Raw genomic sequence first — 12,713 nt, forward strand, 5'->3', positions numbered from 1 at the left:
AAAGCTTCGGGAGTCTCGCTTCGTATCCCTCTTCGGGCGCTTCCATACAAATTTCGTGTACGTATTTCTACCTACGCATTTTACTCACTACCCAATTTTCCGAGGCCTGCTCAGGGGAACACAGAGAGAAACAGAAGCAGCCCTCAAGGGCGTGACAATGCAGCCACAGTTTGACTCTCCGACTTGCTCGGGATGCTCGGCTAAGGCTCATCAAGCTGGAGAACGGGGATTCCCTGAAGACCGGCAGGTGTCGGCAAGCGTGACAGATCGTGACCTGCTGTGCGGAGAATTGTCCGAACACTGGGGTCAGGCCCTGTATATCCTGTCTCCATTGCTCGTGTCTCCTTCAATATGTCTTATGTTTGGCACGTAGTCTATGCATATGCATCTCCTTTTTCATGCCAAAATTGAGCATTATCGGAGTACAGGAAAGTACATAAAACGAAGGGTTTTCGCAGCGGGCGCCTTTTTGTCCGAACACTGGGGTCGCGATAGTATCAGAAGCGCTTGAGGCGACGGGACTGCTCCGGTCGCTGATCACGCGTGAAGCTGAAACATCGAGCAGGCCTCGACGACATGGCTCGAGCCCTAACGCAGGTGCGGTAATGCCGGATTTAGGCTTGTTGCGAGTGCAGCTTGACCGGCAATGCACGGCTGCGACCAGAGCGGAGTGCGGCCATGGTCCATCACGGAGAGCTTGCAACAATGTCGCGAGCGCAAACACGTGCGGAGCCTCATCGATCGTTTCGATGCGCACGCAAGCAGATCAGGAAGGACACACAGCGACGTGCTCATGACGAATATGTTGTGTGGGCTAGTTAGTAAAGCGACACCGGGCGTCCGGTGAGAAGGGGAGCAGGAGGCGGATATACTTCCGCAGCTGCGTGGGCACTGTCCGTCGGGACCAATGAGTGGCAGCGGGAATGGGATGGGACCTGGGAGGTGAGAGTTTGAGTCGGAATGCTGTGCAGGGCGTGATGACTGGGCGGTGGCGTCGGGTTGAGTTGAGATTGAGTGCAGGCCTTCGAGACGTTCCACGTTCTGACCGGAAGACGGGTCGAGAGGCGAGTGCCATGACCACGCCGCGTGCAGGACGAAGGCACGGTTGTAATATATGATCCATTCAACGAATGCAAGGCGCGACGCTGGGGAAGAAGGAAAGATTTGGGCCTGAGATTGCTCGATGGGCACAAGGGGGTTTGATGTGAGGAGAGCGTTCGTTGGACATGAGAGTATCGTACACGTCCGACAGGCCGGGGCGCGTTTGTGTGAACGGTCTGGGGTTGACAAGACAGCAGCGGGCTTGTTGTTCACAAGACGGACGAGGTGCGTCGGACGGGGTTGGGGAGATGGGGAAGGTCATGAGGGCGGAGGATGTGCGTCCGCGGGGAGGGAACGAGGGACGACATGTGACGGGCTGGAGGTCGGGGCGAGCCGGACACGGACAGGGCTCGGGTGGCAATAGCCCAAACCGGCAAGCGACCAACGCTTGGCCGTGAGCGCGGAGTCCGGGCCGTGGGGGGGGCGGGCGTCTTCGCAGGTCGCTCGCTCTGGCGATCGCACTTTCCCCTCCGCGTCCCCTCCTTCCACCCGTCCCTCACCATCCCCGTCCCTCACCATCCCCGTCCCCGCCCCCGCCCCCCCATCCTCCCTCCCCCTTCCCCCCAACGACCCCCCGAGGCCCATCGTCCTCGCTGCGCTCTCACTCGACGCGCACCCATCCCCGCCGCCGCTTATCCGGCCCCGTGAGCCGGCTCAACCGCCCCCTCCAGGCCCAGTTCCCCCGACGGCTCATCTCCTCGTTCTCCCTCTGTAATTCTTAGCTCTCTGCCTTGCTGGCCGTCTTACTCGTTCGTTACGCATCTGTACTACTCCTGCCTTCACTCTGGACCTCCTCGATACCATGGTCTCTACCTTCCCGTCCCCGATCCTCTCCGTCGCAGCAGATGTAGTCAAGGACATCGAAGGCGAAGACGCCTTGTGTAGTCTTTGGGCTCGTGCGTCCATTTCTCTCATCTTTCTCGTCACTTAGTACTCAGGCTGCCCGCACAAAGTATTCACAAAGTGCAAAGAGTCTTTGAAGGACGGCCGCCGTCTCGAGAACATATCATGGCGCTTGTGGTATCGCGAACTCGCCTCTGCCCAATGCACTCCTTCATCGTCACCCGGCACCCTTTCTCCCCCGTTCTCAGAGAAGCGTAGCCCATCGCCCGTTACTCCCATATCAGAGGACGGACACATCAGTCAGCAAGGTACGTTTGTTCTTCCTCACTCCTCGAAGTTATCCCACCGGACATAGCGGTCAAACCAACGCGCTAATGCCCTCGGCCTCAACAGTACCCTTGCCACACCCATCGCTCACACCAACGCCTGATATTACTGCGGCGCATTCCTGGCATGCAGAGAACTCCGCAAACACCGTCATCACTGCAGGTCGTCGTCTGAGCACGGCGAGTGCGCCCATGGAGCGACGAAAGTCACATAGCTCCGTCGGCGTAGGCAAAATGATCCTCGACATCCTTCCAGCTAACAAGCTCGATGTGACCAGCGAGAAAGAGAGAGCGGCGCGGTCACCAACAACAGCCACAGTCGCAGCGCTCGCACCGCACATCGCTCAGCCTCGCCCAGTTGTGGCCGCAGTCCCGACAGTTCAGCTCCCCGCAACACCCCCACAGCCGGACAGGGCGTCATTTCCCCGCGTTGTGGTCGTCAATCCCACACCACATCCCACCCCTCCAGCCACCCCGAGCTTACCCCATCCTCCGACCGTTTCCGCTCAGCCATCATTGCACCTATTGCCGCCGCCCCCTGCGCGCTCGCTCATCTCCGCAACTGCGCCAAGACATCTGTCTGGCGACTTAAAGCACCCTTTGCTCTCCAAAGCAGCTGATCCGACATGCGCATCACCGCCGCACAAGCAACAACCGCAGGGGTGGCAGCAGCTGTCACAACAGCCGCTCGTACCTTCCTCTACGACGTCCTCGCTGACGGGGAAGCCGCCGGCTGCAGCAGCACGCGATGTGACGGCTACTTCGCATGACGCTATCCCCAATGATGTTCCCGAGCCGAAGCCGAAGAAGTACAATGATGACACCCTCAAGGCGTCGGACCGACGCTTCTTCCTCCAGGACGCTGGTTCCCCGTCACCGGAACGACCCCCTTCCTCGACTTCGGACCTGCACGCGCCGCCTTCCCCGGTGACCGAGCACGGACCAGAACGGAGTGCCGATGACGATGTGTCGCAGCAGGACGCAGCCGAGCCGAGTCCGAGCAGCGCGACGTCGAGCCATCTCAAGTCAGAGCTGACGGGGCATACCAGCGCAGCGGGCGCCGCAGCCAAGCGGGCACGAGTGCAGGTGCGGAAGGCCAAAGAGCGCCATGCGCCGGCGCGGCCCACGCTGCAGCGGCTGCATTCGCACGGGCTGCGGACGACGTCGCAAAAGAAGGCGCAGGCGCAGGTGCCGGAGAAGCAGCCCCCGCACACGGCTGACGCGAAGAAGACGACGTTCAACATCGGTTCGGTGTCTTCGAATGGACCACGTTCCGGGGGTGGCGGCGGCGCTGGAGACGAAGGGAAGTCGAGCAAGGCGGTTGAGCCGGAGAAGGCGAGGGAGAAATCGGGCAAGACGCGTCTGTCGAGCCCGACTCCTAATGTCCCGCCGAAGAAGTCCGCGTCTACCCCGCACATTCCGACGGCGGCGACTAAGTTGCAGCCCCTCGCGAACGGTGCAGGTCCTTCGCAGCCGCGTCGCGGGATCGTAATATCGACGTCCTCCGAGTACGAGACTACGGATACGGACGACGACTCGGAGTGGGCATCGGAGGACAGCGGCGATGATCGACACAAGCCGAAACAGAGCAAGGCGAAAGCGGTAGAAGAGGCGCGCTTACGCGAAGCGGCAGAGGAGGCGCAACGGCAGCGCGACATGTTCGCCAAAGTGCCGAAACGGTCCTACTCGAACCTAAACCGCGTGCAGTCTGGCTTGCTATCGCAGCTTCTGAACCCCGACCCGAACATATTCCCACCCAATCATCCCTACCGCACCAGTCGCTCGACGCAGGATATGACGCAGTTCGCGCGGCAGGGGCCCCCACCCGCACCCCCGCTGCAGATGCGCAAGAGCACTGCGGCGGTACCGCTCGCCGCGCAGGTGCAGGTCACCGCCTCGGTCGCTCCCGCAGACAACAGTCGGCAAGGTGTCTACCGACCCAAGGGTCGCCCGCAGGAGGAAGAGCTGGAAGACACGAGCGACGACGAGAACCCAGACGACACCATCCAGGTATCGCACAGTCTCGCCCAGCAGAAGCTCGCCGCGCTCGCGGATCCGAACCGGCGCCGCCATTCGGACCGTGGTCTCCCGACGCCGCAGCAACAGCAGCAGCTGCAGCAAATGCAACAGATACAGGAGCACGGCCGGGCGCAGCTCCCGACCGTTGCGACTGCACCCATACCGCTGAATCACCCGTACAACCTTCCTGCCCCACCGCCGCCGATGACCCCGCGGACAACGCGAAGACAGATGCTCCAGACGGAGCTGTCGGAGAGTCTGCGGCGGAACCTGCTCTGGGAGAGGCAGGTCAGCCGGGTGAACATGACCAGACAGCGCGGGGGCGTGTTGGGGAGCGGGTTGAGGCCGCTGACGTCGATGAACGATATGCCTGTGCAACAAGCGCAGGGTTCGGACCAGCAGCAGCAGCAGCAGCCACAACAACGACAGCCGGACGATAAGGAGGAGAAGCGGCGGCGCGCTATGGCGCGGAATCGGAGCTGGGCGGACGACTACCACTACTCGGGGTGGTGAGCGCGCTTTCAAGGTGCGGCGGGGCGTTTGCTCCGTGCGTGCTGTTTCGTAGTATATATTGCTTTGCCTCCATGTACTATCATCGTGCTTTGCTTTCTTATCCGTGTTACTGTGCTCGGGCTGCGACGGCGTAGCGCACCGCTCCGTTGCACCCGGCATGGCTAATACTCTCTTCCCCCTGTGTTTCCATGCTCATAGTTCGTACTCTTCTCGGCACAAGATTCGTATCGCTCACTCACATCACATAACACGCATTTTATACTCTCGTCTCATTCTTCTCCACAAATCATAGTCGCTCAATACGCATCTGGTCATCCATTGCACGCAGTCCGGGGTTCATGCAGGCTTGTACGATACCGCTGTTCCGCTTCCCTTCTATCATACGCCCTTTATCCGCTATTTGCCCCTTCGTCCCTTCTGACCTTCGTCATAGTCGCTCGTGCGGACATACCGCCGTCGTCGCCGCCATCCGGTCGCATCCGTCGTTGGTCGCTGGCCCTCGTCTCCTTGGCTCTATCTGGCCCTCTCGATGTCCGAGTCTAGCGAACGGTCCCAATCACCGCCGACGACCTTAACTGGACAGCGCGCAATCTACCCGTGGACATGCGGCAAGACAAGGACTCGGCGACTATCGCGCGCTCGCCTCGTTTCCATTGACCCGACGCGACCCTGGCCCCAGCCCGAACGCGTGTGCTTCCCTGCATCTTCCCCCTCTGCACGCTCCCATGCACCCCATTTCAGCCCCATGTCATGCCATAATCTCTCTGCATTCTGTCCCTCGTCCTTATCCACGACATCCACATCATCGGCATCCATCCATCAACTGCATCGTGCTCGTGCCTGCTGCTCGCTGACCTATGTAATGTCCCAGGTTGACCCTGCATGCACCGACATCTCCGGCTCGCGCCCCCCCGTCTTGGACGCGGAAGTGGCGGTCGGGAATTACTTGACTGTTTCTGCTTCTCTCGGCTCGCTCGCAAACATAGTCTCGTGTATATATTGTGTACTGGTATCGTCTCTGCGCGGTAGTATAGGTGGTGGGTAATAGCGAAACATTTATGTGCGCTCCTTGGTGGCCTGGAGAAAAGGTTGTGACAGCATCTCGTCCCGACAGAGATGTGCTTGACCCCAGGACCCCGAAAGTCGGCAGCGGTGACTCCTTCTAATGGCTCAGGCTTTCTCTCTATTTCATCTTCCAGAGTTCTGGCTTCAGTGAATTCTACAATGCCTGAAGTTAAGATATGCAATCGGTAGGGAAACCATAGACTCTCTCACGCTTGACCCCCCGGTGTCATCAGTCCATCGCCCATCTCTGCGTCCCGATGACCCGACCTCGATCGTGCGGCCTCAGGAAGAATCAAACCTGCTGTGTTCTTTGCTTGAGTGGCATGGAAGGACTGGACGACGCTCGAAGCTTCGACCACGACAGGGGTATCTGCTGACGTGGACTTCTCGTTGCGCCGCGTGTCAATTAGAGTCACGTTCGACATCCGACGCCAACCTGAAGACCTTGGGGAAGACCTGGAGTGACGTCGCAGCATCGGCGCCGTCTTACGCGTTTGCATGGCGAGCTGCCGAAGGCGGGATGAAGTTTAGTTCCCATTGCGACTGTCGCATTGATTGCATGAAACACGGCGATATCAAGTGCGGAATGCGCTGGTCTCACGAGCGATCCCTCGGAGCTCAGGTAGGGTCGAGGGGCTGGAAATAAAGTGGAACGACGAGAAATCACAAGGACGGAGGATGGAGGAGCGAGGACTGGGGTGCGATTGATTGGCACAGCTTCGGCCGCGGGATACTACCCGGTGCCGCGGCACGCTGCTTGGGGTTAAGTCATGACGGCTAACGTGGTCGGACAGCGGAGCCGGCAGTTGGGGGGAGGGCGATGACTCTGGGAGGTTCGATGCACGGGCGCCGATTCCCGTTGCAACGAGAAAGTGAGTAAGGGATGTGGGAGATTACTATGTACATGAGAGATCAGGATCAGTACTGCGTACATGGGAGAGGTTGCAGAGCGCTTGAGAAAGCCGGCCGTGGACGCGTCGGGATATGTAATCTTCACGACTCCCTTTCCGAGAGAATCGGCCTCTAACGCTCACATCTTCCCCTTCTTTCCTCGTCCACACTCTTCTCCTTCTCCTATCATCCGCTCCTCTTATCCTGCACGCTTACCTTGACCGACTCTCACCTGCTCATCCAACGATGTCTTCGCCAGAAGAGGATTATAATGACGGCGATATCTCCGCCCAGAATGCGAAGAAGCGCAGGATCCAGCGCGCGTGCGATATGTGCAGGCGCAAGAAAAGTACGTCGGCCCACCTCCGTCCTCGGCCCAATGTGGCATCTCGGATACTCAATCTTCACGCTTGTGCCCGTAGTCCGATGTGAGTGGCGTTCGTGCTCGCTCCCAAAACAATCATGGCTTGCCATTCGTACGACGAACGAGGCATTCACCCCACATCCTTCCGTTCCCACCACCAGGCGATGGCGCGCAAATGCCCAACAACCGTTGTTCCAACTGTGTATCCTATCGTCTGGAGTGCACGTATATTGAGGCTGCGAAGGTGCGTAATGATTTATCATTCCCCGCATGCTCGGACATTCCTCAACTCCCCGTAGAAGCGCGGGCCCCCTAAAGGGTGAGTAAGACTGTCAATCACTGTCATTGACTCTGAGTCATTTTCGTTATTGTGTTGCGCGCGTTCAGTTACGTCGAGTCCCTCGAGACCCGATTAGAGAAGATGGAGAGACTACTCAACAAGGTGCGTTCATTCCTCCGTCCGCACAAGCGCCACAACAGACATCCTTCTCTCCGGCTTCGTTCACGGTTAGCTCTGTCCCAATGCCGACTTCACGAAGGAGTTGGGCGGCTCCTTTGACAAAGACGGGTGGTTGACCGACCGCAATGGCGAGCCCTCCAGCGCCACCACTACCAAGCCCGCATATTCCATTCCTGCCAATCCCACACAACAGTCTGCTATCGCATCTCCGCCAGCGCTCTCGCCCTCCGCCCAAGTTGAGTCGGATGATCTAGACCCTAGCGACGACGAGATTGTCGCACAGCGAAACATAGTCCAGAGTCTCCGCAAGATGTCGATGAACCCGAGCAGCATGCGGTACCACGGCAAATCCTCGAGCTTACTCTTCATCCAGACCGCGATGGACCTCAAGCAAGAGTATGCCGGGCTCGAGCTGCCCAAGACGGTCGACCCGGACACGCACCACACACTGCTGCGTAGGCGGCACCAGCAGTACTGGAGCTTGCACCCCGTACGCGGCCTGGATGTTCAGATCAATCTCGGTGTGGGCTTTGACTGATTCTCGCATGCCCATTTATGTATATCAGTGGTTGACGTCCAACGTACAAGACGAGCACGCGCCGCACAAGGACTTCCCGCCCCCGGACCTGTTCGAGAAGCTCATCGACCTCTATTTTAAGAACATGAACGACTACATGCCACTCCTCCATCGGCCGACGTTCGAGCAAGGCGTCAAGGAGGGCCTCCACCTGCATGACGAGGGCTTCGGGTCGACCGTGCTGCTCGTGTGCGCGAACGGCTCGCGGTTCACGAACGACCGGAGGGTCCTCCTGGACGACACTCAGATACCTCAGTCCGCAGGGTGGAAGTGGTTCCAGCAGGTGCAGATGGTGCGCAAGTCGCTGCTCGCCCCTCCGCGCCTGTACGACCTCCAAATATACGCGGTACGTCACCCCGCTCGCCGTCGGCGATAGCGGCCATTCATCAGGTGGTTTCCATCGCGCCTACTTACGACCCTTTTGCTTATATTGTCTCACGTCTCCGATCGGGATTCGCAACTCCATGCCCGATCACAATTTTCCTGCGCTCCCTTATGTCACTGCGTGTATAGCTTACGGCAGGCTTCCTGCAAGGGACGTCCGCCCCGCAGGCGTGCTGGACGATCATTGGCGTCGGCATTCGAATGGCGCAGGACGTCGGTGCACACAGAAAGAAGGTGTACAGTTCCTCGCCCACGATCGAGGAGGAGCTCTGGCGGCGCGCGTTCTGGTAAGCGTGTCCTCGTGCGGCTCCCCGTCCCCCCTTCTGCAAGATTATGTGGATTCTGTTCGTGCGTGGTAGGGCATGTGTTAATCATTTCTATTCTTGTCGTTCCCGCTGTGGGAATCGCCGAAACCGGCTCCCAATAGGGTCTTAGTCGCCATGGACCGGGCGGTGAGCTTTGGGCTGGGACGGCCGTGCGCCATTCAGGATGAAGAGTGAGTGCTCGAGACGCTGAGTTCTCAATGGTCTTGTCGAGCACTGGCGTCTGATGGGGTACGAATGTCTGCGCAGCTTCGACATCGACCTGCCGACAGAGTGCGACGACGACTACTGGACGAACCCCGATCCTGAGCTGGCGTTCAAGCAACCGCCCGGGCAGCCGTCAAAGGTCGCGTTCTTCAATTGCGCCCTCCGCCTGCACCAGATTCTGGCGTTCGCCATGCGCACAATCGTACGTCGTTCTTGCTCTCGCTTCATTGTATCGCTTTTGGGGCACAATGCGTCCGCATACCCAAGACTGACCGTCCGCGTACCCGAGACTGACCTAACTCGTGGTATGCAGTATTCGATCAACAAGTCGAAGGCGCTCCTCGGCTTCGTCGGCCAACAGTGGGAGCAGCACATCGTCGCCGAGCTCGACTCTGCCCTCAACAAGTGGATCGATTCCGTGCCTGACCACCGTGAGTGCTTTGATCGTCTCGCGTCCGTATGAAATGCGCTCTGACATGTTGACCGCATCTCATAGTGCGATGGGACCCAACCCGCGAGAATCTGCTGTTCCTGAACCAGTCCGCCAACTTGTACGCAAACTACTACCAGTTGCAAATCGCTGTCCACCGGCCGTTCATACCCTCGCCGCGGAAGCCGTCTCCGCTGTCATTCCCGTCGCTCGCAATCTGTACCAACGCAGCGCGAAGCTGCATCCATGTGTTGGACGTGCAGTATAAGCGCTCGGGGATGCCGATGTACTCGAACCAGGTGCGTTTGCAGCCCTCTGGTGAGAAGGACATGGCTGGATTGGGCGCCTTGCCCATACAGATGGCGCTGTTTACTGCTGGGATCGTGTTATTGTTGAACATCTGGGGCGGGAAGCGTTCTGGGCTGTCGACAGATCCTGCGAAGGAGATGGCGGACGTGCACAAGTGCATGAAGATGCTTCAAACGCTCGAACCTCAGTGCGTCGTTCACTCAGGTTCCTGTCCTCCGAACTAATAGTTGACATGTCCCCCTTGCAGCTGGCATACAGCTGGACGGTTATGGTAAGTGGTGCAGGGCCTCCGTGTATTTGCACTAGACAGTCCTCATCTTCGTATGTCTTTGTAGGGATATTCTGTACGAACTGGCGTCTGTCGGTGACCTCCCTCTGCCGCAAGCATCTCCAACCCCAAATCACAAGCGCGAACGCGACGCGGATAGCCCTACCTCCTGCGTCTCCGTAACATCCAACGCATCTCGATCTCAAACAGTGCTGGACGGGCCCCGCACCATTGCCGGCAGCAGACGCGTGTCGAAAGATGTATCCAAAGATGCCCCATCCCTCGCAGCATCGACGTTTGCGCAGCCCCTTCCGCGCCCGCAGCCTTCAGTCCCTTCGTCCTCCGATTCCGAGATGCCCTCAGCTACAAGTTCTCGCTCGTCCACTGCAAATGGCAATGGAAGCGCAGCTGGTCCCGCGACTACAAGCTTTGTGCTCCCGGTGCACACGGACGAGCTCGGCAGGCTGCCTCTCCACCCCGGCTTGGACGCGTCGTACTCCGATTGGCCGCAGCACGCACAACAGCGACAAGAACAGCAGCTGGCCGCTGTATCCCCGCGCGCAGGCATGAGTAGTGCGCAGTTCGACCCGCGCGCAATGCCGATGTACACGCTCCAGCCAGCATCGTTCAGCGAGATGATCAACGCTGCGGCGTCAGAGCCGTCTGCCTTCACGCAAATGCCTTCAGAGATGCACCTGGCGCCGACAATCACACCTGGGACTGCAGGTGCTGCGCAGGGGTCGATGGCGCAAGGGCCGCCTATATCGTCAGAGGAGATGGCCTTCACGGACAACACGCTGGCGATGTGGTCGAATGCGCCGACGTCGTTCGAGTGAGTTTTCCGTCAACGCGCTTGCTACGGCGTGAAGTCTGACTCTGAATTGCTTGTGCAGATGGGACGACTGGGGCACTTACATCAATAACGTCAGTGGGATGCACAACCCTCCCGGGTCTGCAGTCCCTCCTCCAGGACACGGTCAGACGTGAAAGCAGAAGACGCGACTTGACGACATGCATGTATCGACGATACGCTATTCATTACCATATTATCCCAACTAGACCCTCAGTTTGCCCTTGTCACTCTTCTTTCCGCCGTATAACACACCTTAGCTTTGTCCAGTCATGTCCCCTCCCCGTCGCCGTCGCTCCTGCGATCTCGCGTTGTATATCTGTAGCTATAGATACCCGTTCGGGAGTATGTGCTATCCGCCCCTGTTCGCTATCGTCGCACGCTACTCGTAGTCCGTGGCCTCGGTTTGTTTGTCTCCTTTGTCTGTCGCCGTCTGCCTCTGTCTAGCCCATGTCCATGCCAATGTAACACACCAGCTCAGTGATAACTCATCATTCTATGATTTATATGTATTCGTACCGCTGCCAGTGCTCAAGACTTGGAGCCGCTAATGTTCGAGGACTACCACGCTACAAACGTCCCCCTCTCGATGTGGTCATGCTTGTAAGGTAAACGATGCCGAAGGTAGGGTTGATACACTGAGAATGATCCAGATGTCATGTTTCTACAACGGTGAACAACACGGTCGGGGGAGGATCTACCAACAATGATTTCATGACACGGACTGGCCACAGCAGTTGCTCGGGCGCCGTTGTACATCATTCTGTAATGCGAGACCGAGTTGCAACAGGCTTTCCCCCCTTTAGAACCATACAATAGTCAATATTGCGCGCCATGAGCATCTTGGTGTACTTACAATTAGCGACAGACGAGTGAATGATGCTTGGACAGCTCGAGCTGAACTGGCAACACCATTGGACATTGATATCATAGCCTTCGTCCATGCGTCACAATGCGGAAACCTGTGGCATGTCGCTTTTGTCAAGCATAGCCGAGTCCCAGATCCAGGAACCTAAGAAGCTCGTAAGCATGCGGATACTCAACGCATGCCAGGAGCCTGTAGACTCGGCTAAGGCGCTTGTTGGGACACTGCATCCAAATGCCCACGGCTCTAGACTCCTCCTATCTCCTTGCGTCCTCCTTTACGCGCCCCGTTTGATATCTATCGCGTACAAGAGAGCGCCAGTATAGGAAGCCGTCGGAACTCATGGCTATGTTATGCGGTGCAGTACTAGTATGAGAGTATGGAAATCCACTCCTGATCGATGATCATAGGTTCTTGGACCGGAAGCTTGAGTAGTTCTGAGGCAGGTTATGGGGTCCAAAGTTGTCATTTTTCCTGCATTCTAGGAACGATTGGACGGGAGGTCAGCTGGTTTTGCGGTGTATGATGACTTGGTTTCCTGTTCGACGCTGTACAACTTGAAGACCCTGGGCGAACGGGATCGTCCTAGTCGCAGCTTTGTACAGATATCAAAGTTGCCTAGGACTGTCCAGTTCTGAACGACACGGGAAACGTTCATCTCATCGTCGAACGGGTTCGTCGTCAATGCCATTCAAATGGAAGTTGAAGTCTCGACACGCACTGGCTCCATCTTACATGATGCATCGTTTCGGCCGCCAGTAAATATCGGGGTTGCTGCAACTGGCATCCAGCTTTGGGACACCAAAAAACATAGTGTTAGATTGGCCCAGCTTATTGTTGTATGCTTACGCACTCGTTAAGGGGGCAAGGGCCAGTTGTCGTGACGCCGCAAGCGGCTCTGGAATGAATTTGGTCAAA

The 12,713-nt window shown here is 58.0% G+C and overlaps 3 protein-coding genes across 3 annotated transcripts; all 3 read left to right on the forward strand.

The window, feature by feature from the left end:
* Nucleotides 1-1,903: 1,903 nt before the first annotated feature.
* DICSQDRAFT_66665 (uncharacterized protein) lies at nt 1,904-2,299 on the forward strand (the record flags this gene model as incomplete). The annotated part of the gene is made up of 2 exons (XM_007368545.1): nt 1,904-1,997; nt 2,055-2,299. 2 exons carry the CDS (start codon nt 1,904-1,906, stop codon nt 2,297-2,299), a joined length of 339 nt encoding a protein of 112 aa, XP_007368607.1.
* Nucleotides 2,300-4,112: 1,813 nt separating this feature from the next.
* On the forward strand, nt 4,113-4,802 carry DICSQDRAFT_66605 (uncharacterized protein; the record flags this gene model as incomplete). Its single annotated transcript, XM_007368546.1, has 1 exon — nt 4,113-4,802. The coding sequence occupies one exon, from the start codon at nt 4,113-4,115 to the stop codon at nt 4,800-4,802; it is 690 nt and encodes a 229-aa protein (XP_007368608.1).
* A 2,127-nt stretch (nt 4,803-6,929) lies between these two features.
* On the forward strand, nt 6,930-11,400 carry DICSQDRAFT_139215 (uncharacterized protein). The gene is made up of 16 exons (XM_007368547.1): nt 6,930-7,107; nt 7,181-7,186; nt 7,284-7,366; nt 7,422-7,441; nt 7,510-7,564; nt 7,635-8,072; nt 8,149-8,505; nt 8,673-8,830; nt 8,971-9,039; nt 9,116-9,275; nt 9,387-9,504; nt 9,570-9,802; nt 9,863-9,999; nt 10,060-10,083; nt 10,148-10,912; nt 10,974-11,400. Exons 1-16 carry the CDS (start codon nt 7,005-7,007, stop codon nt 11,065-11,067), a joined length of 2,820 nt encoding a protein of 939 aa, XP_007368609.1. The 5' UTR covers nt 6,930-7,004; the 3' UTR covers nt 11,068-11,400.
* The last annotated feature ends 1,313 nt before the right edge of the window (nt 11,401-12,713 follow it).

The sequence above is a fragment of the Dichomitus squalens genome (genome assembly GCF_000275845.1).
Source record: "Dichomitus squalens LYAD-421 SS1 unplaced genomic scaffold DICSQscaffold_37, whole genome shotgun sequence".
NCBI classification, from domain to species: Eukaryota; Fungi; Basidiomycota; class Agaricomycetes; order Polyporales; family Polyporaceae; genus Dichomitus; species Dichomitus squalens.